General features: G+C 42.2%; 1 protein-coding gene across 1 annotated transcript in view; it reads right to left on the bottom strand.

The window, feature by feature from the left end:
* Window positions 1-4862: 4862 nt before the first annotated feature.
* Window positions 4863-27616, bottom strand: part of LOC144493525 (uncharacterized) — a 49474-nt gene continuing 26720 nt past the window's right edge. The window contains exons 8-14 of the mRNA XM_078212575.1: window positions 26420-26465; window positions 19751-19884; window positions 17789-17917; window positions 15967-16081; window positions 12886-13020; window positions 10576-10701; window positions 4863-7632 (exon numbers count right to left, since the gene is read on the bottom strand). Of these exons, the coding sequence (XP_078068701.1) occupies window positions 7490-7632; window positions 10576-10701; window positions 12886-13020; window positions 15967-16081; window positions 17789-17917; window positions 19751-19884; window positions 26420-26465 (828 nt within the window). The 3' untranslated portion in view covers window positions 4863-7489. The remainder of the gene's footprint in view (window positions 7633-10575; window positions 10702-12885; window positions 13021-15966; window positions 16082-17788; window positions 17918-19750; window positions 19885-26419; window positions 26466-27616) is intronic.

Below are 27616 nucleotides of genomic sequence, written 5' to 3'. Positions count from 1 at the left end.
CAGGGCAGTGTCATGGCGGGGGGTGGGTGGGTGGAATTGCCGGTTTCAATGAATGCATCAGGATGGGGAGATTGCTAGTGGCAATGAATGGATGATGGGAGATGTGGCGGGGAGAGATTGCCAGTGTATGGAGCGGGGTGGGAGATTACCAATGACAATGAATGATGGGGGTGGGGGGGGGAAATTGCCAGCGACAGTGAATGGATGATGGGGGGGATGGGGGGGGGGGGGGGGGTGGCAGGGGGAGTTTTGTAGCAACACTGGGTAATGGGGAGTCGAGGGGAGATAGCTGGCGACAATGAACGGATGATGGGGGAGGGGGCGGGTGGAGATAGCCAGCAATGATGAGCGGAAGGGAGAGTGGGTGATGAGTTGTTGCCAACAAGCGGGGGTGGAGGGGAGGGAGCGTTCCTGATATCTGTGGAGGGGGGAACCTGTCTTTTAACGTTGAGATCAGACCCCGACTTCTGTGGAGTCGGCCTTACTGACTTATTCAGGCCCCTCCCCTCAAGAATGATAGCGCAAAACATGTCCCCCTGCTTTTTTTAAACAAAGTGTCAGAATATCTGGAGTAAAATCCTGGCTGTTTTTAGGGAGAAATGTGCCGGTTTTCATTCCTTGACACCTTGCCATTTTTTGGGAAAATTCCACCCTACTTTTCCGGAGGCAGGGATCTCTGATCGGAAGAGCTGGAGCTGGGAGATTTGGAGTGAAAAGTGACTGGAGAAACAGCACCACACGGATTACCTCTCCTATGCTAGTTACGCCAAATATTTTCCCACTCCGCAGCCTGTATTCAGCCCCATTTGGACTATGGAGGAGGCATATCGCAACATAACGTGTACTGGGGTGACTTCTCTATTTTTTCCCCTGTCTTTTTTTTTGTATGCTTTTTGAGGGTGGATCTGGCTGTCTGTATTTTGAACCCTGTTTTCATGTCTGCCAAAATACCAACTGACCTCAGGATAATTGTTGTGTCTAACGCCCACTGACCAGTTCAGCCACTGGACAACAAGTGAGTTCCATATGTAAGGTATAAAGTAAATGTTATTTAGATTTACACATTTGGGCTGGGATATTATGACTTTGTCCAACCTTTGACGAGGCAAGGTGGTAAGATCAACGGGAGGCAGAAAGTCAAATTCACGCCCGATATTTCACCTCCCTGGATTGTACCGGCACTGTTTTGCCGGCGAAATTGGCTTCACACCCAGAAACCGCATGAAGCTGATTTAAATGTTAATGACATCATTTGAAAGTCATCAACAAGTCCCGGCCACTATCATTGATTTATTATTGTCACGTATTGGTATGCAGTGAAAAGTAGTGTTTCTTGCACGCGATACAGACAAAACATGCCATTCATAGAGTACATCGGGAAACGAGAGAGTGCAGAATGCAGTGTTACAGGAGGAAGGGAATATGTCCAGGGTGCTGGCTGTTTTTCCAAGGCAGCGGGCAGTGTAGACAGAGTCAATGGATGGGAAGCTGGTTTGTGTGATGGACTGGGCTTCGTTCACAACCCTTTGTAGTTTCTTGCTGTCTTGGTCAGAGCAGAAGCCATAACAAGCTGTGATACAATCAGAAAGGATGCTTTCTATGGTGCATCTGTAAAAGTTGGTGAGAGTCATAGCGGATTTGCCGAATTTCCTTGACCTCCTGAGAAAGTAGGTGTTGGTGGGCTTTCTTAACTATAGCATCGGTTTGGAGGGACCAGGACAAGTTGTTGGTGATCTGGACACCTAGAAACCGGAAGCTCTCAACCATTTCCACTATATCCCCATTGATGTCGACAGGGGCATGTCCTCCACTATGCTTCCTGAAGTCGATGACAATGCATTTTGGTAGATTGAACCAGGGCAGGAATTACTCAGTTAATGGTAGGGCGTTAGGGAGAATTATAGAACAAAGAGGTCCAGGGGTACATGTTCATAGCTTCTTGAAAATGGAGTCACAGGTGGGCAGAGTGGTGAAGCAGGCATTCAGCATGCTTGGTTTCATTGGTCAGAATATTGAATACAGGAGTTGGGACATTTTGTTGAAGTTGTACAAGACATTGGTAAGGCCACAATTGGAATACTATGTACAGTTCTGGTCCCCTATTATAGAAAGGATATTATTAACCTAGAAAGAGTGCAGAAAAGATTGACTAGGATGTTACTGGGACTTGATGGTTTGAGTTATAAGGAGAGGCTGGATAGACTGGGACTTTTTTCTCTGGAGCGTAGAAGGCTGAGGGGTGATCTTATAGAGGTCTATAAAATAATGAGGGGCATAGATCAGCTAGATAGTCAACATCTTTTCCCAAAGGTAGGGGAGTCTACAACTAGAGGGCATAGGTTTAAGGTAAGAGGGGAGAGATACAAAAGTGTCCAGAGGGACAATTTTTTCACACAGAGGGTGGTGAGTGTCTGGAACAAGCTGCCAGAGGTAGTAGTAGAGGCGGGTACAATTTTTTCCTTTAAAAAGCATTTAGGCAGTTACATGAGTAAGATGGGGGCGGCACGGTAGCACAGTGGTTAGCACTGCTGCTTCACAGCTCCAGGGTCCCGGGTTCGATTCCCGGCTTGGGTCACTGTCTGTGTGGAGTTTGCACATTCTCCTCGTGTCTGCGTGGGTTTCCTCCGGGTGCTCCGGTTTCCTCCCACAGTCCAAAGATGTGCGGGTTAGGTTGATTGGCCAGGTTAAAAATTGCCCCTTAGAGTCCTGGGATGCGTAGGTTAGAGGGATTAGAAGGTAAATATGTGGGGGTAGGGCCTGGGTGGGATTGTGGTCGGTGCAGACTCGATGGGCCGAATGGCCTCCTTCTGCACTGTAGGGTTTCTATGATTTCTATGATTTCTATGATGGGTATAGAGGGATATGGGCCAAATGCACGCAATTGGGATTAGCTTAGGGGTTAAAAAAAAGGGCGGCATGGACAAGTTGGGCCGATGGGCCTGTTTCCTGTAAACCTCTATGACTATGACTATCTCCTTTGTTTTACTGACATTAAGGGATAGATTCTTGCATTGCACCAATTCACCAGATTCTCTATCTCATTCCTGTACTCCGTCTCGTTATTGTTTGAGATCCGATCCACTATGGTGGTGTCATCAGCAAACTTGAAAATTGAGTTGGAGGAAAATTTGGCCACGCAATCATAGGTGTATAAGGAGTATAGTAAGGTGCTGAGGACACAGTCTTGTGGGGCACTGATGTTGAGGATAATTGTGTTGTTGCCTATCCTTACTGATTGTGATCTGGGGCTAGGAAGTCTAGGACCCAGTCGCAGAGGGAGGAGCCGAGCCCTAGCCACGGAGTTTGGAGATGAGTTTTGCAGGAATGAAGGCTGAGCTGCAGTCAATAAATAGGAGTCTGACATAAGTGTCTTTGTTTTCAGGTGTTCAGGCTCATTTACCTGTACCACATCACTAGCCAAAGTTCTCCCCAATCGGAATCACCAATGGGGACTAGATCTGATGGCCTCGTCAGGGGGTTTGGAGGCCATTGAAGTCCCCAGGTTGTCACCTGGCATTACCCCCAGGGTATCTTAGCAGTCCCTACTGTGCACTCTGGCAATGCTCACCAGGCACCATAATGCCTGGGCCAGTACCAAGGGGGCAGAGCCAGAATAGGAGCGGAGCCAAGACAGCCCGGGGGGGAAACAAGCAGGGAGCTCCAAATGGGAGGGAGGGAGCGAACTCTGCCGGGGGAGGCGATCAGCGGGGGTGAAGAGGGAACTCTGCTGGGCTGGGAGAGAAGGGGGGGGAAATCTGCCGGGGAGGCAATCAGCGGGGGTGAAGGGGGAACTCTGCTGGGGTGGGAGGGAAGGGGGAACTCTGTCAGGGGAGGCGATCAGTGGGGCTGAAAGGGGAACTCTGTCGGGGTGGGGGGGCAATTGGTGATCGGGGAGGGAGGGAGCTCTGCAATGGAGGAAATCGGGGTGGGAGGGAGAGAACTCTGCCAGGGAGGCGATCGGGAAGGGAGGGAACTCTGCAGGAGGGGACAGTCGGTTGGGGGGTGGGACTGTGGCAGGAGATCTCCCAGTTCTGGGAGATTGGGGGGCGCCTGCAGTGCGCGTCACACTGATACAATACTGGCAAATGCATCACTGAATGGTGGGGTAAACAGAATCACTACCCTCAGCTTCCACCCAAAACAAATGGGGCAGAGGTTATGTTCTGAAATTGTTCAAATCAGTGTTGAGGCTAGAAGGCTGAAATGGGATTTTCTCTACCCATGCAAATGAAGGATATTGGAGAGACTTACAGTTTGAGTTATAAAACTACATTTCTTTAAAAATTCATTTACTGGACGTTGCTGGCTAGGCCAGCACTTATTGCCCATTCCGAGTTGTCCTGGAGAAGTGGTGGTGAACTGCCCTCTTGAACCGCTGCAATCCCTGGGTGTAGGTACACCCACATCTCCCACAGCACTTTGCATAATTGCTGGCTGTCATTTCATACACTTGTATTTACTGCTGTTTTTGAAGCTCTTGATTTGCTTTAGCTAATCCAGCAACTCCCTTAACAGCACTGTGGGAGTACCTACACGATGTGGAGATGCCGGCGTTGGACTGGGGTAAGCACAGTAAGAAGTCTCACAACACCAGGTTAAAGTCCAACAGGTTTATTTGGTAGCAAATACCATAAGCTTTCGGAGCGCTGTCCCTTCGTCAGATGGAGTGAAAATCTGTCAAGTACCTACACCACATGGATTGCAGTGGTTCAGGCAGCTCACCACCCACCTTCCCGAGGGCAATTCAGGATGGGCAGTTAATGCTGGCCTAGCCAGCGAAGCCCACATCCTTTTGAGTGAATTTAAAAAATCATAGGTTCTTAATAATTTAAATGAGCAAAGCATACAATCAGGTGTTTCTTGGCTTGCAACTAATGTTTATTGTATGCTAGACAAAGTCACTCTTCACATTAATTCCTGATAAATATACAGCTGTCTCAAACACAGTTCAGAGTCAAATATAAATTCCATTGTTCTAAACCAGTTGCCCATTCATCTAATGTAGGATTCTTAATCCAATCAATTTACAATCCAATCAGTTTAAAATCCCCCTTCTGGTTCAGTGATTTGCCTGGTATTTGAGAGATACAAGTTAGGACAGTTTAATTCATAGTGTCTGCAATATTAACTGCCTCTAGCTAGGACTGGTGTAAGAACAGAAAAAGTATCCTGTATCCTGGACTAAAGAAAGGAAAATGAACCAGGGTTCTGATTCCTCATCACAGTCCATTGAGCTGTGCTGGATGGCCCAATGTACTTGTTGGGTGAGGATTCACAACACCAGCATCAGTCAGTGTCTTCTGCAAGGGAGGTGGAAAAGACCAATAATCAAATCAGCTTTTCCTTTACAAGCATTGCCACCTGCGGTGTATGGGTTTGTAAACTATTTCCCTCTTAAGGTAGGAGCAATAAGAGGGCGTTGGTAAACATGGACTTCCTTGTTAATCTCACTATGGGAGCATGTATCACCTTTGTTGATGGTACATCTATCCAATTTGGGAGGCTCTTTGAAAAGTTCATTCTTTGCCTACCTCAATCTCTTCCCATTGAACTTTCCCATCAGCATCAGATGTTCTAAATTATAACTTTTTAACTGCCCAAGAAATTCAAACTGCCTTTTCTGGATCTTGGTCAGCAGAGTTCATTCAGCTTCAGATTTTACAAGCATTTCTTCATTGATAGTGTGATTGTCCAGGAATTCTTCCTTAGGCAGCACCTTCCAAACCCATGACTTTGATTTGATCTATTGTTGTCACATGTAGTGAGATACAGTGAAAAATATTATTTCTTGCGCACTATAGAAACAAGGCATACCGTATATAGGGGAGAAGGAAAGAAGAGGGTGCAGATGCTACCATCTAGAAGGACAAGGACAGCAGACACATCAGAACATCACCACCTGGATGTCCCCCATCATGTCACTTGCCATCCTGACTTGGAAATGTATTGCCATTCCTTCATTGTCACTGGGTCAAAATCTTGGAACTCCCTCTCTAATAGCACAGTGGATGTATCTACACCCCAAGGACTGCAGCAGTTCAAGAAGACAGTTCACCACCACCTTCTGAAGGGCAACTAGGGATGGGCAATAAATGCTGGCCCAGCCAACAATGCCCACATCCCGCAAATGAATTTTTAAAAAATGATTCCCGTCAAAAACCACAACTCTGCAGCCTCAATTCTGTTTCATTGATCATCCAACACACGTGTCAAAGTTGGTGTGATGTAGCATTCCAGGATATTCAGCTTTGTTTTCATGGCTGATATTGTGTTGATCATAACCACCCTCATTTTTGAAATGCATCTTTGGCCATTCCAATCCTTCACCTTATTTCTTGGCCACACCTTCTGTCCAATGGTAAGGTACTTGCTAGGTAAGAAAATTTGTCTACTTGTCTGTCATTTAATTCTTCACTTTATCTTGTTTTCTGGTATGATTTTCTTTTTGGACACTAGAAGACCTTTTTGCTTTCTTCGAACTTTGGCAATAATAATGGTACCATTGGCATATAATAAGATTGTAACCTCCAACTGATAATCCAGGAAGGCCTTCAATCTAAAAATATTTTCACCATACAAATTGAATAAATCTGGGGGGAAAAAAAAACACACATACATAATCAAATGGGCTGCTTTGTCCTGGATGGTGTTGAGCTCCTGGAGTGCTGTTGGAGCTGCGCTCATCCAGGCAAGTGGAGAATATTCCATCACACTCCTGACCTTGGCCTTGTAGATGGTGGACAGGCATTGGAGAGTCAGGAGGTGAGTTAATAAACTATGGGCAGAATTTTTCAGCTGTTCATGCCAGAGGGATTCTTTGGTCCCGCTGCAGTGAATGGAGATTTAACTGAGCACCAAATTCTCCGTCCTCACTTGCAGCTATGGCGGGGCGTGAACGGCCCATATATTTATAACTGGCAGATTATAGAAATCTTTCTGCCAGGACATAGAAATTAAAAGTCCAAAATCTAAGCAAATAATGCTAGTTATAAACGTATTCTTGATCTGATTTTGCAGAATCCTGATCTCGGTATTCTTAATTTTTGTTACAACAGCAATTGGTGGTAGAATTATTATCTTGTCCAAAATGTCTTCTAGAAAACTTCTTTAAATTTATTCCACTTGTGCTGTGTGCAGGAAGAAAGATTACCTGCAAGTTTCTAAATAATTTGATTACTAATCTAGGTTATGGGATAAGCTGAACACTCAAAGCAATATTAACTTAATCACCCCTTACAGTCTATTTTGTTTGAAAAATGTTTTATTATTGGCACCAAACATAGTATAAGTGTTAAAGTTAAGAGAAATTTATGTTTTTTATAAATTTATAGATTGTGCCAATTATGATTACATTTTCGGGTTTCAAATAAGAGCTAAATCTCAAAAGAACCCATTGGTCCTCAACAAAATCACCAAGTTTGAAAAAAATTCTTCCTCTGTGTGTTCTTTAGGTTTTAACTGTTCCTGAGACACTGCAAACTCTTAGATGTCACCAGTTATGTTGTTTCTGGTCTCCCTCTTTGTGGAATAGAACAGCTTGAAGTAGTTCCTCTGTTTCCACAGTTTGCTGAGAAATCCTGTTGAGTTGCACCATGAGCTCCCTTTCCCTAAACACTGCCGCAAAATGAGAATCTGAGAAAAAAAAACAATATTTGAGTTAACTACAAGATGTTTCAATGTAGCATGTTTTATTTATTTGTCACAAGTAAGGCTTACATTAACACTGCAATGAAGTTAGTCTGAAATTCCCCTAGTCGCCACGCTCTGGCACCTGTTCGGGTCAATCCACCAAACCAGCACGTCTTCCAGACTGTGGGAGGAAACTAGAGCACCTGGAGGAAACCCACGTAGATACGGGGAGAACGTGCAAACTCCACACAGACAGTGACCCAAGCCAGGAATCGAACCCGTGTCCCTGGCGCTGTGGGGCAGCAGTGCTAACCACTGTGCCACTCCAATATTGAGTTGATTAAGCAAACAATGAATGCTATTTTACACACTCTAAACTATTAATATTACTTCATAACTGACAAAACATTATTAAAATCATCTGCTGACAGGAGACATTGAAAAAATAGTTTTTCTATAAACTTCCCCCAAGGGTTCTGTGAGTAAATGTGGGAGCGAATCTCCCAAAAAAAACACTAAGTGCCCAACAAGCAGGGATACGGGAGTTTATCCTACCTTTTGTTTGGATGAGCTGAGTGGAATGAATCTCCGGGACTCTGTGCACCACAGAGTCCGTAATGCGATCCACACTGGTAATGGGGAGGCTGAACCCGCCAGAGAGGCTGAAATCAGTGCACTGAGTGGGACACTGTGTATGTGCCAACCTGTCAGTGGGGAGATTGGTGCATGCACACTGGCCCCCCCATCGACGGCCTCCCAGTGTCATCCCTGACACCCCCTCCCCTTTGTGATCGCTGGCCTCAGTGACCCCCCCCACACCCCGATCACCGCCCTCCATGATCCCCCCCACCCCATGTCCAGTCCAACCCTTTCCCTCCATGTCCAGCCTGATCCCCTCCTCATGTCCAGCCCTGATCGCGTCCTCCCTCTTAACCCCACTGATCCCTATGTAGAATGCGCAACGGGTTGCCCCGCCCACTTGGCAGTGCAAGGATGCTCGGTTGGCACTGCCCAAGGGGCATCCCCCACTGCCCCTGAGCCTCAATGGCTGCGGGAGGGGGGGGGGGCATTAGAGAGCCTGGACAATACCGTCTGAGCCTCATTAATGATATGGACACCGGTCGCGAATCCCGCTACAGGCCCCCGCTGATATTTCCCAACCCATTGCGCTACTTAAGCAGCACAGCGGGCCAGAAGAACTGTGCCCCATATCATTTAGTGTGGCGGTAAGTTCAGCCTGTATATGCCCTAAGTAACTGCTGGGCCACCTTGAACTGCTGTTGTCTGTGAGATGTGACTATTTGATACAACTGGATGGCTTACAAGGTTAAGATCAACCATTTTGGTGACTGGAGTTACAGACTGGGTTACTAATAGCTTCAGTATTTTAAAAAACTAAATCTCAAATTTTCAAGATGGGATTTGAACTCGTGGGGCTGGTTTTTCACCAGAGACTGGATGCTTGAATCAGGATATTTCCCAGTAATGTCTTCACTTCATGCCCCTGCACTGTTACCTCTGGAAGTGTCCCCAGGGATTAATCACATCTGCATTCTGCCCCATGGCAATATCATCTGAAGACAGAGGATTAACTTACATTTGTACACTGACAACACCCAGCTCTACCTGACCTCCACTGCCTCTGTGCTGTGAGACTGCTTGCTCAATCTCCAGTCTGGGCTGGAGCATCATATCCTGCAGCTAAACATTGGAGAACTGAAGATCTCCATACTCTTGCTATCAACTTCAACCCCCATCCCTAGTCATTGCCTCAGGCTGAGGCCGACTGTCTGCAGCCTCAACATTCTTTCAAACTGCAGCTGAGCCTCTAATGCCATATTCTATCCATCACCAAGACCACACATTTCTGTCTCCATATTATCAGTCCTTGCTGAAACCTTCAGCCATGCCTTTGTTCCCTCCAGACACCATTTCAATGATCTCCTAGCTAGCCTTCCATCCTCTATCCTCAAGTTAAGCTCATCCAATACTCTGTTTTTTTCTATCCTATCCCATGCCAACATTGTATTCACCTATTACCCATGAACCCAGTGTTTCATCCTTGGGCGAGATCTTATGGCCGTGTGCCTTCTATGATTCCTGTGGTGGACATGACTGAAAATATTTGTCCCTTGTATCCAAAACCAGCCCGCCCCAACATTATCTCTCCAAATGTCTCCTCCTGTGGGATATTGTCCATTTGTTGGAAGTGCTTTGGGTAATTTTCTATATTAAAAGTACTACATAAATGCGAGTTACAGCATTTATGTAGCACTTTCATTCAAGCTTTGCAAAGTGTGGCTCTGCTGCCCATTCAGCCTTATAACCCATGGGTGATTATGTTTTCAACTGCTAAGGCCCAAAGCTATAGAATTTCTTCCCTAAGTATCTTGCCCTCTATCTCACCTCCTTGAAGACACTCCTTAGAATCTAGCTCTGTGTGCAAACATTACAGCATCTGTCCCAATATTTGCTTATGTCGTTCTGTGTCATAGTTTCTTAGATTTTACTTCAGTGAAGTACCTTGGGAGATTTTACTCTATTAAAGGTGCTATATAAATGCAAGTTATTATTTAAATGCCTCTGTGTCTAGATTCAATGTTCCTGACTCTTCTATCTTTTCACCTACCCACTTATTCACTATTTTGTTCAGAGTTATATTTGCCAGTTTTTTCTCACGTCCTGTGCATTTACAGCATTGTTCTGTTTAACTTGGACAGTGTCAGCTGTTTGAATCTAGTTTCAGAACCCCATTAGCGATAAGATGGGAACAGGCCACTTGCACTGTGTCTGAAAGAGGGAGAAAACCAGCCCTCAGCCAAACAAATTGATAAATCAAGTAATTTGCAAAGACCGCAAACTTAAAGAATTTAACCCTAGGAAATAGAAAAACAAACAGACCAGATTTCAAAGTAGAACGAATTGAAGACGATAATTTTTTTTTACCTTTTCTGAGATTCCGTATAGTTAAAAGACCCAGATGTTGAAATCTAATTTCCTGATGTTTGAGGAAGCGTAAGATATAACCGATAATCTCCCTGACATGCGGTCTCAGCAACAAGGAAAACATTTCTGTAATGGAGACAATCATATGAGTCATTACCCATTGCTGAATGAACTCTGTTCCAATTTATTTACAATGTGATTTACCTACTCTCAAACAATGGAAAGGTGACACCGTTACATTATGCACTACATCCTCTGTTCAGCCCACAAAAACCCATAGAACCATAGAAAATTACAGCTCAGAAACAGGCCTTTTGGCCCTTCTTGTCTGTGCCGAACCATTTTATGCCTAGTCCCACTGACCTGCACTTGGACCATATCCCTCCACACCTCTCTCATCCATGAACCCGTCCAAGTTTTTCTTAAATGTTAAAAGTGACCCCGCATTTACCACTTTATCCAGCAGCTCATTCCACACTCCCACCACTCTCTGCGTGAAGAAGCCCCCCCTAATATTCCCTTTAAACTTTTCTCCTTTCACCCTTAACCCATGCCCTCTGGTTTTTTTCTCCCCTAGCCTCAGCGGAAAAAGCCTGCTTGCATTCACTCTATCTATACCCATCAAAATCTTATACACCTCTATCAAATCTCCCCTCAATCTTCTACGCTCCAGGGAATAAAGTCCCAACCTATTCAATCTCTCTCTGTAACTCAGCTTCTCAAGTCCCGGCAACATCCTTGTGAACCTTCTCTGCACTCTTTCAATCTTATTTACATCCTTCCTGTAACTAGGTGACCAAAACTGTACACAATACTCCAAATTCGGCCTCACCAATGCCTTATATAACCTTACCAGAACACTCCAACTTTTATACTCGATACTCCGATTTATAAAGGCCAATGTACCAAAGGCACTCTTTACAACCCTATCCACCTGTGACGTCACTTTTAGGGAATTCTGTACCTGTATTCCCAGATCCCTCTGTTCAACTGCACTCTTCAGAGTCCTACCATTTACCCTGTACGTTCTTCTTTGGTTCGTCCTTCCAAAGTGCAATATCTCACACTTGTCTGCGTTAAATTCCATTTGCCATTTTTCAGCCCATTTTTCTAGTTGGTCCAAATCCCTCTGCAAGCTTTGAAAACCTTCCTCACTGTCCACTACACCTCCAATCTTTGTATCATCAGCAAACTTGCTGATCCAATTGACCACATTATCATCCAGATCATTGATATAGATGACAAACAACAATGGACCCTACACCGATCCCTGCGGCACACCACTCGTCACAGGCCTCCATTAAAAGTTATTTAAATTTTGTTTGAGTGAATAAAATGTAACATGAACATTATTAACTTCTTGAAACGCCCATTTGAAGTGTTTCTTCTCCATTGAATTAATTTGATGTTGAACGTTAAGTTATCCATACATGCAAAATATGAATGAGTAGCAGGAATAAGTCATTCAGCCCCTTGAACCTACTTCACCATTCAATAAGATCATGATTGATCTGCTTGTAACCTCAACTCCACATTCCCACCTACCCCCGATAACCTTGCTCCTCCGTGCTTACCAAGAATCTATCTACCTCTGCCTTAAAAGTATTCAAATACTCTACTTCCACCATCTTTTGAGGAAGCAAGTTCCAAAGGTTCATGACCCTCAAAGAAAACAATCCTCCTAATCTCTGGTTTACGCACATTCAAGAACCAAATCTAAGTGTGAAGACCAGGGAAGTTCAATCTTTTCAATGCTTATATTGGAATTTCTAGTAACTTCATTGCAGTGTTAATGTAAGCCCTACTTGTGATAATAAATAAATAAATTGTTCTTTACCAATGCAGCAACCTGACAAAAACCTGAGAATTTTCTGAGAGGTTAAAAAAAAGTCTTTGAAAATTTCTAACAGGTGTGGCCTGCCCGGAACAGTGAACAGTTTGATTGTGACTGCTTTGAACTCGCTCAGCTTTCAATTTGCTTTGTTAATTGTTCTTTTGGAGTGATTATAGACACCAAAAACCCTAGATACCATCCAGAAAGTACAATAGTCTTTTTACCCTGCCTTACAAAAGATTGCTGTCCTTTCTGTAAAACTCACTTACTAAGAGAATGGCTAAATAATCTGGTTGGCTTTATGCCTAATCAAAGATTGTTATGTTAGGAAGCTGGGAACTAAGTGCAGAACCCAACTACATGTTTTTCTCCTCAAAACAAGAATATATTTTCTTCAAATAAACATTTTTATGGAAAGTGATCATCTAAATTCATATTTAAATTTAGCAACTAAAAGTCTTTATTTCACACTTTACCATCTCGTCCGAGTTGGCTGATGATCCAAGCTGCCTGGAAGCAGAGATCAATATTTTCAGACTGGCTTGAGAGCATCAAGAGATAAGCTGTCATGTTCGCATCTGATTCTTGTATTATTTGTGTTCTTATTGTTTCTGAAAAAAAACACACAATCTATTCAACAAGGGAAAGTCAGTTCAATATCCACAATCATACCTTTCACCTGCAGGAACTTGTAAATCAGGAGTTTAACGTGGGTTATTAGTGTGATGTTCCTCAACTGTTTTTTAATGTTAGGCGTTCCTAATTTAATTAGGGTGGCAGGGTGGCACAGTGGTTAACACTGCTGCCTCACAGAGCCGGGAACCCGTGTTCGATTCCCGGCTTGGGTCACTGTCTGTGCAGAGTCTGCACGTTCGCTCCTTATCTGCGTGGGTTTCCTTCGGGTGCTCCGGTTTCCTCCCACAGTCTGAAAGACGTGCTGGTTAGGTGCATTGGCCATGCTAAATTCTCCCTCAGTGTACCCAAACAGGCGTCGGAGTGTGATGACTAGGGGATTTTCACAGTAACTTCATTGCATTGTTAATGTAAGCCTTCTTGTAACAATAATAAATAAAGAATATTTTTATTCTTTAGTGGTAGTATTTTTATGCCTTGTTACAAAATTGAAAATGAACAAAAGGTTAGATTTTGGGTTTGATTTTCTTTTTACTTCGAATACCTTTGAGTAAGTTTTAACGTCATCATTGTGTTTCTATGATCTGTTTTTCAATTTACTTTTCCATGTTCCAGATACATTTATCCAACTGCCCTTTGGGAGCGCAAGATCCAGATTTCTATTATCTTATGAAAAAATACTTCCTGATTTCACTCCTAAATGGTTTTTAGCCCTACTCTCTGTCTTGTCCCTTCCTACCAAGTACAACAGTGGAAATGCTTCAGAAATAGTTACTTGCCTCAAAGTGATTTGGGGAATCCTGTGATCATGAAAGGCAGTACAGTATATAAATGTGTTATACAAGCAGGAATGTACATGACTGGAAAGATAACAGTTGTTCATCTGGCTGGTTCCAATATCTAGGAATTATATGCCATAGTATCTCTCAGGCTCTCTTTATCACATTTTCATGAGGTTTTTTAAACCATCTTCTCACCTTTCCTCTTCAAACCTGAGATAAGTTCATGTGCTCTTACAGAATCTATGGATTATGCTAACCATATGGATTTTATTTTATCTGTACCCCTTAGGATCTTGACTACTTCAAACATACATGGCTGTGCCTCCCAGCTTCTACAACACCTCTTTGTAATTCAGGCACATAATTGCAGATAGTGGTTTGCTGCACATCTCCAATTCCTGGATCTCTCTCTCAATATTGTGACCAGATTTGTGCATGGTACTCCACGTGAGGGCAGATCAACACTCTGCACAAACTCAGAATCACTTCTTGTGCTCTGTTCCTCTGACTGTACAGTCCAAGATTCTTCTTACTCTTTCTAATGCTGCATATTGTCCTTCAGAGGTCCATCTATCAGAACGCAGCCTTCCTATAATGTGAATAGTACCATGTAATTATATTGATACTGTTTACTATCTTTCCTAATCTCATGATAAAAGAAAATAACTTGTGTTTCCATTGTGCTTTTCTTGGCTATGTTTGCTATACTCTAAAAGAATGCATTAACAATTTTAATACAATTAGCAAGGATATGTTCTCTTTATAAACCTATTGAATGCCTAGAGCTGGATTTTTGTGGATTGGACCCAACTCTGGAGGCCTTTAAAAATGTTGAGTTGGACCCACTCGCAGAAGTCCCACTCCCATTTCTGGCAGATCCCATTTTTGCCAGCAAATGCATGAATCACACAGGCAGGAAATCCAAACACAACAAGTCACTTTAAATTAGTGCTGAGTCGAAACACCCTTCCCCATTTTGGCTATCTAAGGTCTAAGTGTTTTGATCTGAAGGAATTAAATCGCCGGCCCTATAAAAATGAAAAAGTAAGCAAGCTGCAGCTTTCAATTAGAGTGAAAAAGCAGACACCTGCTGCTGGAGTGCATTGATTGACAGACCATCTGTTATTAGTATAGAAAAGAAACATTAGCCATCTTTCTGCAGTTTCAATTTACTTCGTTGTTGACATTTTTAAGAGTTCTTATTATTATATATGAATTTTTGGCTGAGTTTCAAAGCTCCAAATAAAAAGATGGCGCAGAAGCGAGGCGACTTCTTGTGAGCTGTCCCTAGCATATCCTCTAATTCCATCTTCCACTCTTAAAATTGAACTCCAACTCTTTAAACTTTCTCAACACTATATTCTGCACCTTATCCTTTCCTTCTTCCCTATGTACTCTATGAACGATATTTTTTACCTGTATAGTACGCAAGAATCAAAATTTCCTTTGTATCCCAATACGTGATAATAATAAATCAAATCAAATTAAATCCAATCCAAAATCACTTATCTCAGCAAAAGACTGACATTTGATTGACTGACTTAGAGACTATTAAAAGATTAAGTATCTTTGGTGTGCTTAGAATAGAAGTTTGTTTATTTTTATAACAGATCGACCACTTGAGGGGATTTGAAATTTTTGAATGAGAGTTCTTTCGCTATCAAATGTGTATGAATGAGAGCCCTCTAAGATTGTTGCAAGTTTATGTTTTTATCATCTCCACATAGTTCCTGAGGTCTTCCCATAGTGGATACTGGGTAAGAAACTATGGAGGGGCCATGGAGGTATGGGGAGCATGGAGAATGTGTTGAAAGGTGAGGGCTAGAGGACTTAACAATCTTTTATCACAACTGGCCTTTGAGTCAGCCCACCTTAGCACTGGCTCGCCTCTATGGCCAACTGAACTGCCTCTGGATGCAGCGGAACCAATTCTATCCTGCCCCCACCTTCCTGGAATGAAAATATGGTGAGGACGGTGCTGATAAAGAAGACTGGCCTGCCATGTCGGGAAACTTCTCGACTCAAATTTTCTGCCTCAATGGCAAAAATCCAGCCCTTAGAATCCGAAAGAAAATTGCTGACGACTACCTGCTCATTGCAGAGTTGCAGAATCGAGATGAATGAATGAATGAATATCTTTACCATGCTTTGTGAGCTCAGCAATGCAAACTGTCACATACAGTAAGGACTCATCATGAACTCTGAGATGACTGAGGGCCTGAAGCAGGGCCACAACACACTGACTGTCAATAATTGCCTGAAACACAAATAAAAATGACTTTATATTAAAATCTAAACCTAAAACCATGATGAAGGATTATTTTGATCTTTTAAGTCGTCCATGAGCTCCTTAAATTTAGTGATAAGAGTTAAGAAGGCAGTTGTTTGTGGGGAAGAAAAGGCCTGAGGATGTCTCAGCACACCAGGATGATCCTAGTATTCACATAAAATGGTTTTGGCACCTGACAGAAAAGACTTTGATGTGGTTAAGCCAACTGTAATCATTGACCAAGGCTATTGTGAAGAAGCACAGTCAAGTTTGTGCCCTTGACTTGAGGGAATGCAGATAGGGAAATCAATAGACCAACAGAAGTAGGAAACAGCAATTGATTTGTAGGGATAAGGATATTAGAGAGAGAGAGGTGAGGCAGCAACTAAGCAGTCAACTGCAGCAGAAATGTCATGGCCAGTGAAGAAATGTGTGAATGTGATTTTTGATGGAGCAGAGGAAGCATTTCACCCCCTTTGCCAATGATGGGATTGTGGGGAGGAGGGGGGGGGGGGGGGGGGAGCGGTATAGGAAGGTATGATTTGTTAAGTGAGAAAACGCCAAGGGAAATGATGAAGAGTTGAATGATAGAATCACAGAAAGGTTACAGCGCAGAAGGAAGCCATTTGGCCTGTCACGTTCGTTCTAGCTCTCTGCAAGAGCAACTCAGTCCATACCCATGTCCTCAGTTAGACTTCACCTTGTTAGCACATTTCTGTGATTAATGCTTAAATGATCAAATTATACTGCACACAAGCTAAGTGATGAAAAGTCTTAATTTGTATGTACAATTGTGATGCTTCATGATTTTTGGGATATGTTTTTATGGAAGTCTTAAAGTTGGCATCACTTCAAGTGGCAAATACTGTGACGTAGCTTTAAGAAAGAACACGTGGGTCCTTTGGGAGTGAACTGAGGTTATAAATAGGACACATTTGTAGGCTTAGGCCCCAATGAGTCTAGCTTAGAAGTAAAGAGAAGCCAAAGCTACATTGCTGATTGTCCAGGAAGGTGGCCTGGGGACTAGATGTTCCAGGACCTGTGATCAAAGATACAAGCTGTGGTTTAGCAATTATAAAGGAAATGAAGGCTGCAAAGCTGATTGGCTAGGAGAATGGTTTTGGGCTTATAATGTTCTGAGGACAGTCAGTTAGACATATAACTTAAGGTTAAAGTGTTGTAGGGATGCTTGGAGCACTCTTCTCATTGGTCAAGAGTTGCAAATATTGGGTTAGATGTCAAGATTTGAAGATCCAGGTGTTTATACCTGGCTTAAATGTTGTAAAGCAAAGATATAAAAATAAAGGTGCATCACTGAGGTGGATCCATTCTCTGATGCTCCAACATACTCTGACCTTCAGTTTGTGATTATAGCAAGTATTAATTCATCACTCCTATGCTTCCAGTGGAGAGCAGTGTTTGAGATACATAGACATCAGAGAAGGAAATACACCATACAAAGCTGTGATAGTAGTTCTATAACCTGTGCACCATTTGAGTGTAGTTCCTGCTGGTAGCACAATGATTGGTGAATTTAACCTCAAGTATGGAGCTTAAATTAATAGTCTGTTTCTTAAGATCAAAGAATCTTGAAAATGTTCTTATGGTGCACCGAATCTCTCTCATGATCAGAGTTTTGAAATATTAGTGTGCCCCTGCCTAAGTTTACCTTCCCTTTTAAATGAAATAACTCACCTTTTGAGTCTCACTTGTAGCTAGTTTGTGGATTGTGGCTGCAACATAATTACTGATTCCAGGACTCGTTTTGTGAATTAACAGTAACTTCCCCAAAGTCTTCAAGATATTCTCTGACACAATGGCATCCTACAAAGAAACAAACATCTTGACTAACTACAGCAGTAATACTGTCCCACTTACACTGCACAACATCCATGTTTTTAATTACTAGTAGATCTCGCACGGTATTTGTATCAATTGATGAGCCAATTATTTTACATATGTTTATTGATATAATATTTATCTATTTATTTAAGAATTGAACCAGAAAAGACTGTAAGAGACATCATGCCAGACGTCAAAGTGTTTTTGATTCGCCCAGCCCACCCAGGCGGCCTCACTCAGGTTCCTGACAAGTGCCGGCGGGAACCTGATGATCATGCAAAAGTGTTCATTTAAACACCATTGAGTTGAAGCCTGATTCAATGCCCTCCTGCCATTCACCCGTCTCCCCAGTGGGAACTGCACCAGGTGGGCTTTGGGTGTTGGTCATGACCAGCGAGAGCCTGGAGCGTTCGAACCCAAGGGTGGTCGGGGAGACAATGCAGTGCCCATGGGGGCAATTTTACCATTTTGATTCTAAGTGCTGAATCTGGGCGCAATTCAGATCCAACTTGGAAACCTGTTCTCAGGTGCCCCCATACGCACTTAGCCTGAAAAAAAAAATTGCGAGTCTGAATCGTGCTGTGGGCGGGGCTTATTGTGCTCGAAATGCTACAGCTCCGATCGGAGCTTTGAACTGCGCATGCACGGTGAAAAAAAAAGTTTGAAAAACGCGACCCTGTCACATCGCTCCCGGGCCGCAAAAAGCGAATAAAACGACCCGGGAGCGATGGCCCCCACAGATATCGCCCCATCCCACAACATAACTGTCCCCCTTGTCCACCCACCCCCCCTACACGGACCGATCATGACCCCCTGCCCCCTTCCCCCCCCCCCCCACCGATTGACCGCAGAGTGGCAGTGGTCTCCCCCTTTTTGTGCCCGCAAATGGATACAACGCAATGGTAAAATCAGGCCCCATGTGTCCATTTGATGCTGCCAGGCAACAATGGGAGGGTCCCCCAAAGTTGGGGCAAGGCATTCTCCCCCGGAATGGGCATCTAGTGGCTACACTGCCCCTTTTGGCCTTGGGAAACCTAAATATCACTCTTGGCACAGCGATTTCAGGCATCTCTCTAATCAAAGTCTTCATTCTGGTCTGTGGACTGTGAAAAATTTGAAGTGGCCAGGTCAATTTAATCTCTATGCCCTCTGGATACCTGACACACTTCCAAATCACAGCAGCATTCCATTCTGCAGAAGGAATTCCCCTTTCTGTCAAAAGCTGCAGGTGTGGGAAGACCCTGTTCAACTCCTCTGACAGGGGAAGTCACTCTCATTGGGGGATGGGGAGGGGGTGGTTCCCTTCTCCACAGCTGCTCACTGAGCCCCTTTTTTGTAACACTGCATTCATTCGATTTCATAGTGCAGTCTCAAAAGACCCTGATTGACATCTTAAATGGTTTTTGCACAACGTGCATTGTTTCTAACCACAATGTTTACATAAAAGAGGACTTAGCTTCTGTTGAGGTTGCCTGCAGCTGTGAACTAGAACCCTTTGGATCACTTTGTCTGTCAGCACAGATATTGACGCGCTCTTTAAAATGGTGCCCCGATATCTGAACAGCCGGGATAGTGGGTTAAGATGGGGGAATTCCACCTCATAGCTGTTTGTAATGCTCCTAGACTATCTGATGTTAAACTGCAGACAGACCCAATAAGTAATACTTACTTGAGTGATAGCAGCACAAATCATATGCTTCTAGAAACATGTAAAGGTAGTCCAAATATTTTTCTTTTGTTTACACTGCAATGCTAAAATTATAAATTGCTAACTATTTTGCTGGGACGTTTGAAAGTCTCCAGTACAAAACCTACCGTGTTGGAATGATTCTCTGACAAGGTGCTGAGAACGGCAAGAGCTGCTTCATTCACACTTTTACTGGAGAACTTCAGTAATTCATGCAATTGAGGCAAGAAGTTCATGGCCACAATGTCTGCTTGAGTGTCTTCTGCAATGAGGGAAAAATAAACCACCATCATATTCCGAAATACAATCTCCTGACATTTCTCCTCTGATGGCACAGCTGCAGAGGGCAATTCATTATTGAGCTATACAATTCAATACATTCCCCAAGTTTGATCCCCAATTTGGGCTGAATTTGCTGATTTCAACGAGGTAACAGCAAGTGTAAATGCAACTGGCATAAATATGTTTGGATGAGGGCACTGCCCAGTGTCTGCTGTGAAGTATAAATGCAGATAGTGTGTTAAAGCATAATTGGGTTTAGCTATAATACCCCACAGAGTGAAACAGATCAACTAACATTGTGTCACCTCACACATCAATCGATACAGAAGAATTATTGGTACCTATGGAATTTGTAGTATTAAAGTCTGGACATATAAGGTTAATGTAGGACTAAGTACAGTATCTCCCACACAGTGATGCAAGAGAGCACATGACCCACACCCAGGTTCAGCTGAGTATTGAACAGAGCCATGTGTATCAGCAAGCATGGAGATAGCTCCAAGCTTGTACCCTTTACTGTATATTTGTAAATAGTTCTAAGAGAATGGGCGGCACGGTGACAGTGATTGGCACCGCTGCCTCACAGCACCAGGGACCCAGGTTCAATTCTGGCCTTGGGTCATTGTTTGTGTGGAGTTTGTGTGTTCACCCCATGCCTGCATGGGTTTTCTCCAGGTACTCTGGTTTCCTCCCCAGTCCAAAGATGTGGGGTTAGGTGGATTGGCCATGGTAAATTTGCCTCTTAGTGTCCAGGGATGTGTAGGTTGGGTGGACTGACCATGGTAAATGCATGGGGTTGCACTGGTCAGATGGGCCTGGGTGTGAGGCTTTTTCAGGGAGTTGGTGTGGACCTGATTGGCTGGGTGACCTTCTTCGGCACTGTACGGATTCTGTGGAGATTTACAATCAACTTATATATGATTACAAAGATTTGTTCAGACCTACTGAACTGTAACCACACCGTACAACATTATGTATGCCAGTTCAAGTCATACCTTCAGTAAAGAGAAAAATGGACAGGAAAGGTTGGAGGGATCCTGATTTTATTCTTAATTGTACATTTGGAATGATTTGTATAACCTTAGTTAATGGCTTCACGGGGAAAAAAGGTATAATTTTGAATAAAATGTCTCATTATGATATAAGCAAATTTGCAACCTTCATTCCTCGCCACAAGAGTGACTACTTTGCCCAAAAATCTTATTTTCATGAACTATTAAACTTTCTTTGAATTGTGTCATGCAAATATAGTTCAATGTGAATGGAAACAACATATCTATTTGTTTTTCTTTGTTGGTGTTCTTTCATCTTGTAGGGGGGAGTCCAATAATTTAAAGTCATCACAAAAAAGGACTGACGCTGCTCTTCAGTTCATAAAAGCAGCAAAGACAGAGATAGAAGGCTCAGAACAAATATATTCCCACAAAGAAAAAAATTGTGGGTACCGAATATAGATCCCCAGATGTTATTGAGTGTACAGGGGAGGATAAGTGAGGATATGCAAAAATATTGGCAAGCATAATTGAAAAACCAGCAGTGCAGTTGGAGGACTACATTCCACTTTTATGGCCTGAGTTGATACTTAGTCAAAGAATGAGAAAATTCTGCCCATTAGTGGCTTAGCAACTTGAAAGTGGATAAAACATCAGTACCAGATGAAATATATCCCAACCTGCTGAGAAAAGCAAGAGAGGAGATAACAGAAGCTCATTTAGACAGTTACATGTGTAAGATGGGTATTCCATTCCTTTTGGCAACAAACATTGTACAATTGTGCAACAGACTGTTAAAGTAGGATCATGGTTTAAAAGCAGAGAAAGGTATAGGCCAAGTATTACAGGCCAGTCAACCTAAACTTGGTGGTAGACAAACTTTGGAAAAATATAGAAGAGGCTGTATAAAATAGACACTTAAAAATACATGGATTAATCCAGCACACACAGTATTTGCTAAGGGAAGGTCATGGCTGAATAATTTGATTAAATTTTTCGAGGGAGTAATAACCTTTGAAAAGGGGGGTGGTGGGGGGGGAGAGGGGTAGTGACAAGGGGAGTGCAGCTTAACTCAAATGAGCTCTGTCATAACACAATAACACAAGTTTGTTTCTTCACCAACATCTGCTTTTCTTGTTCCCCCAACTATCTTGACTGTTAATTGCGCAACAAGTCAGAACTGAACTTCTTAATTTTAAACTATGCTTACAGGATAAAATTCATAGATACTACAGATTATAAAAATTAGTAGAATTCTCACAATCTTACATCCCCGAATTCTGGACTCTTGTGCATTCCTGCTTATTATTGCTCCAGGATCGATGGCTGCGTCTTCAGCTCAGGAATTCCTTCCCTATTCCTCTCTACCTCACTTTTCTCCTTTGCTCCTGAGATCCTGTCTTGCTTGGGCACCAGAAATTCCCGCCTGAAGTCAACAGATCTTTTAATAGACCATTAGATTGTCCATCCCACCTGTGACAATTCCCGCGGTGGGTGAGATCGGAAAAGTTACCCACATGCTTTTGGTCATCTGATCTAATATCTCCCTATGTGGCTTGCTGTTGTACCTTGCTTATGATGCTTATGAGATGTGCCTTGGGATGTTTCATTATGTTAAAGGTGCAACATAAATATAAGGTTTTATTGTTATTTACTGCCTCTATGGAGTTTACTGTTGAAAATGTATGTGTGTGTCAATATGCCAATAATATCATAAAATTTAGTGTTTATATTGCATCGACACACAGGTTTGTTGTAGTCTGTGAAGCCAAGTGCAACAATAGTGCACCATTGTTGTAGACTCACTTTTTAATGACTCATCTATGAATTTAATTCATTCAGCAAACAAAATGTACAGCAAATGTCAACACAGTGATGTGGCCTCGACAATACAGTAAGAATTATTCAACCAGATAAGAAACCTACCACCTGTCTTTCCTATTGAAAGCTGTAGTTCAGTTACTAGATCCTGTTTAATGTGAAAGTTAAATGGTTTTCCTTTTCAGTAATTATTAATAGGTTGCAGTGGTGTTGGGTTGCTGATCAGAATGTTTTAACTGGGCATTCTTGGAAGACAGGAGGGAGTATCCTGTGATCACATTGCATTTTGAATAGGACTAAGACCTTATAACAAATACTCTCAAGTAGGTTTCTGTATTACACTGAAAGGGGACACTATTTCAAACTCTGGATGCCATCATCTGTATTGTGTCTTGCATGGCAACATGAAAAATCAAATCATGACTTTATTAAATCACTAAATAAAAATAAAACACAGAGAAAGGGTCAATTAATTCCTTGTCAGCAACCATCAACTTGTAACTAGGAAGCTTGCCAATTTCCCTGACATCTGACTTGAGTTTGTCTAATGAGATCTGAAGGCATATATTGATTGGTATCAGTTTTACAACTAATCTGGAGAGCAATGCCAATGTTTCGGTTTGGTAGTTTTTAACAAATTGCTTCACAAACTCTTGTAGGTTTTCTAATTAACCTGGCTGAAACGTTATCTGAAATTTATTCTGGATTGTTTAAACTGAAGCTCAGATCAGTAACAAAAACTAAATACTGTGGATGCTAGAACTCTGAAATAAAAATAGAAAGTGCTGGAAATCCTCAGCAGGTCTGGCAGCATCTGCAGCGAGTGAAACCGAGTTAATGTTTTGAGATAAATATGACACTTTTTCAGAACAGAAGGAGGATATATGCTGTCAAACAGGAGTAGGGTGAAGAAGGAAAGGTCTGGGAAAGGGAAGAAGAGGTTAAATGACAACAGATATCAAGGAAAAAAAGGAAAAGAGAATGGCAATGGTTGGAATAAAGAGACAACACATTTGTCCAGAGTGAGTGTGATAAAAGAATAATGAGTAGCTCGGTTCAAAAGCAAAATCATGAAGAACAAGATTCAAACTGGCAAACTGCAATAAAACAGAATCAAAATCATGGTCAGACTTCATAGTCTTCTTGAACTCAATGTTGAGTTGAGTGTCTTCTATTTTTAATTCATTCAAGGGATGTGGGCATCATTGGCCAGTCCAGCATTTATTGCCCATCTCTAATAGCCCTTGAGAAAGTAATGATGAGATGAAGGTGAGGTGTTGTTCTACAAGAATGCGTTGAGTTTCACTGGAACATTGCAGATCAAGGATATAAATGTGAGTATAAGAGCAAGGTGGTGAATTAAGATTGCACACACCTGGAAGCTCAGGTGGATTGAGTGGAAGTGTTCCCAATAAGCAATTCCCTCTCTGTGCGTGGTATATTAAATTGAAAAAAAGTACAAGTAAATTGTTGTTTCACCTGGAAAGAGTGTTTGGGGCCTTAGACAGTGAGGAGAGAGGAAGTAAATGGGCAGGTGTTACAGTTTCTACGATTGCGCATAGGTAGGTGCTATGTGAAGGTGTCAAGGTTGTGACAATACTGTGCCTTTAAGAAATGTATTTTAATCATGTTTCTCTGCAGGTTTTTCAAGCAGGTCCTAGCATTTTATTGATGCGGTGATATCTGTAACCAGCAACCTCTAATTGTTACTGAAGCAATATAAATGCTGATTTTAATCTGGCCTAATGCAGTGTCCTGGGGTTTAATGGTCCTTTGGGGATTGCTGAGTGGAGCTTGATTTGGGGAAGATTGGTAGGTCAGGTGATATGCCTGGGGCAGTTTTTACCACAGAAAAGTCCAGTTTTTAGTTTTGGTTCTCAGTTGCTGCTAGAAGCTGGTGGAAGAAGGCAGTGTCTCTGTCTCTCTCTCTCTCCCCCTCACCAGATGTTTGCTGAAAGTTCCAAAATTGGGAAACCTCAGAGAATTGATCCAACATTCAAAGGACCAATTCATAGCAGATGTAAAAAAGCAAAAATCCAGCATCACGTGAGCATACTTGTTTTTGTGCCAAGTTTAGAGAAGAGGGTTTGTCTGTGGAATGATGTTTGACTTGGAACAACATAGATAGCTAGCTGTTAAGGTTTATACTGTGTCATGTTTGAAACTTGTAATTGGTAAAAGTTATGCTAATTCTTTTAAATATATTTTTACTGTACTCTAAATTAAACTTTGTTTGATAAACGCTTCCTAGTGGGTCGCTTGAATCATACCTGGAGTGAAACACTTTGTGCTCACCCATGCCAAAATCAAATGTAAAACTTAGGGTCTAGGCTAACTTTGTAAATCACCTTGAAGTTTCTAGCCTGGGTCTTCACAATGTGTTGGGAGTGATTGTGGTCTGGGCTAGGGTGTGATGGAGGGAACGGTCCCTTTTGGCAAGCTGACAGGAGAGTGGAGAGGAACATGTGTTTGCTGGTGGCACAACGCTGGAGGTGGTGGAAATGGCAAAGGATGGATGCACCTTTGAATGTAGAGGCGAGTGAGGTGGAAAGCGAGGACAAGGATCAATAAGGATCCATTAAATCCATTAATCTCTAAGTAGATATCTGGGTAAACAATGAACTAGAACATCAGCAAACTGAATGAGCTCATGTTACCATTGGGTATCTGGCTGAAAATAGAGTTGCTGTCTTATTTTTATAATTTACAATCCTAGTAACACATTTCATATACTAGTGAATATGATACTTTGCTGCATAGTATACCCCATCCTATTCCATCCAAATACTAACTGGACCCTCGCACAAGTTGGCGTAAATCTAACTTGCTGCAATATAGAGTAATGGGGAAGCTAACATTTTTAAATATATTTTTAAATAAATATAACTCAAAGATAATTGCCTGATTTAGTATAGCTGGCTGTTAGAAATACCTATCTTCCTTGTTGCCAGTCCTTATTAATATAACAAGTTCACTCTGGAGTTGTCACCACAGATTACAGATCTGTGTATCAGGAACAGCCAGCCCAGGAACCCAACTAATTGCAATGTAAAAAGCAATTTTACAGATTTTACCTATCCCGTTCTGTAATGAATATGTACAGTACTGCTTTAGAAATTTGAATTATGGTTTCCTGCGATAGTGTGACTGTGGGCATTTGTTACTATAATGCTAGTGATTTTGTCTTTTAACATTGACACTCAAATATCAATTTCTCACAAACATTTCATAGATTTTGTTTTGTGAGAAAAAATTCCATCAGCTTTTGATCAGCTCAATGCAAAGGGACAGAGAAGTATTTGGGGAGGGAAAGAGAGCAGGAGGTCTAACTTCACACCCTAGAAATTTTACCTCAGTAGTTCTATGCCAAACAGCAGCATAAAATTAGCTGGAAACTGGATAATTTTGTCCTTCACGCTGAAAAGATTAGCATCAATTCAGGAAACTAATTTCAGAAGAAATACATTTTGCCCAATCTTATCAGAGAATAATTAATCAGAAATCCATTCAAGATTTTTTACAATGAACCCTCCAAATGCATTTGGACAAAAATTGCTTATCAGGCCTTTTGTAAAGAAATTAGGGATAAAAATGTACTTGTGACAGAATTTACATACAACAAAAGGTGTATAAATTTACTACACAATTTATAATCATTTATCCTCCAGACATAGTTATAAAATTAAATTGCTCTCTTCTTACCGTTTAGAGACAAGTTCCTGAGACAGTAACACGCTTGACAACAGACCTATTAAAAATCAAAGAAAGTGAAGTGAATGAACAATAATTGTGTAATTCTATAATGTACTGCTGTATATTATAGCTCTAAATACAGTTGCAAGAAGATATCAGTTTAAGTTGCATCTCTAATCGCAACTTTATAATGTAGACAGGAAGAGACTTTATTGTGTGGTGAGATTCAAGTGTGTTCTGAATTGACCCGGTTTACATTGATGTTGGTTTGAACTAATTGTTGGGTAAACAAAAGCTATTGTGCAAAATTTCAGTTCATTATTTTAAATTTCAGGGTGAACACCTTCTCTGACGACAGATCCGATTCTGTATGGTCTCAGAATATAAATTTCACTCATCCTATACAACTCAACCTTTCAGGAAAAAAAAGTAGCTTTTTAACAAGTTCAAGTGGCCTGATTTGGAGTGAGAATGGGATTCCTGTCCCTGCTGTCACCAGGATCAGCACCTTGGAAGTGACAATCCACCACCAAGCATCAATACTTTCAGGGTCATCCTATCTCTGACCCTGATTTCAACCCAAATTCAACCCCAGAATCACAGCATAGAGCAGCACAGAAACAGGCTATTTGGCCCATTCACTCTACACTAGCTCTTCTAATATCTCATGATACTGTAGCTTTGACCCAGACTTGGCTCCACAGTAACAAAGTACACGTTTACTAGAATGATTCCCGGTATGGAAGAATTGTCTTATGAGGAAAGGTTAAACAGGTTGGGACTCTACTCATTGGAATTTAGAAGAATGAGAGGTGATCTCATTGAAACACACAGGATTTTTAAGAGGCTTGACTGGGTAAATGCTGAGAGGATATTAAGACTGAGATGAGGAAGAATTTCTTCTTCAAGAAGGGTGTGAGTTTTTGGAACTCATTGTGGAGCTGTGAAGCAGTCAAGGCTGAGATAGATTCTTGATCGGTAAGGGAATCCAGGGCTATGGGAAAAGAGCAGGAAAATGGACATGAGGAATGTTAGATCAGCCATAATCCTATTGAATGGCGGAGCAGGCTCGAGGGGCCGAACGGGCCTATGCCAGTTTCTATTTCTTATGGTCTTTATCCCAGCGACAATATTTTCAGGAGAAATAAAGTTAAGGCTTGAGGACCTAATTAACGAAGCTTAGAAAAAAGTTTTATTGATGGCGAT

Source organism: Mustelus asterias, chromosome 5, assembly GCF_964213995.1.
Source record: "Mustelus asterias chromosome 5, sMusAst1.hap1.1, whole genome shotgun sequence".
Classification (NCBI taxonomy): domain Eukaryota; kingdom Metazoa; phylum Chordata; class Chondrichthyes; order Carcharhiniformes; family Triakidae; genus Mustelus; species Mustelus asterias.
Note: the sequence above shows the minus strand (reverse complement) of the source record. Positions and strands in the feature narration are given on the sequence as shown.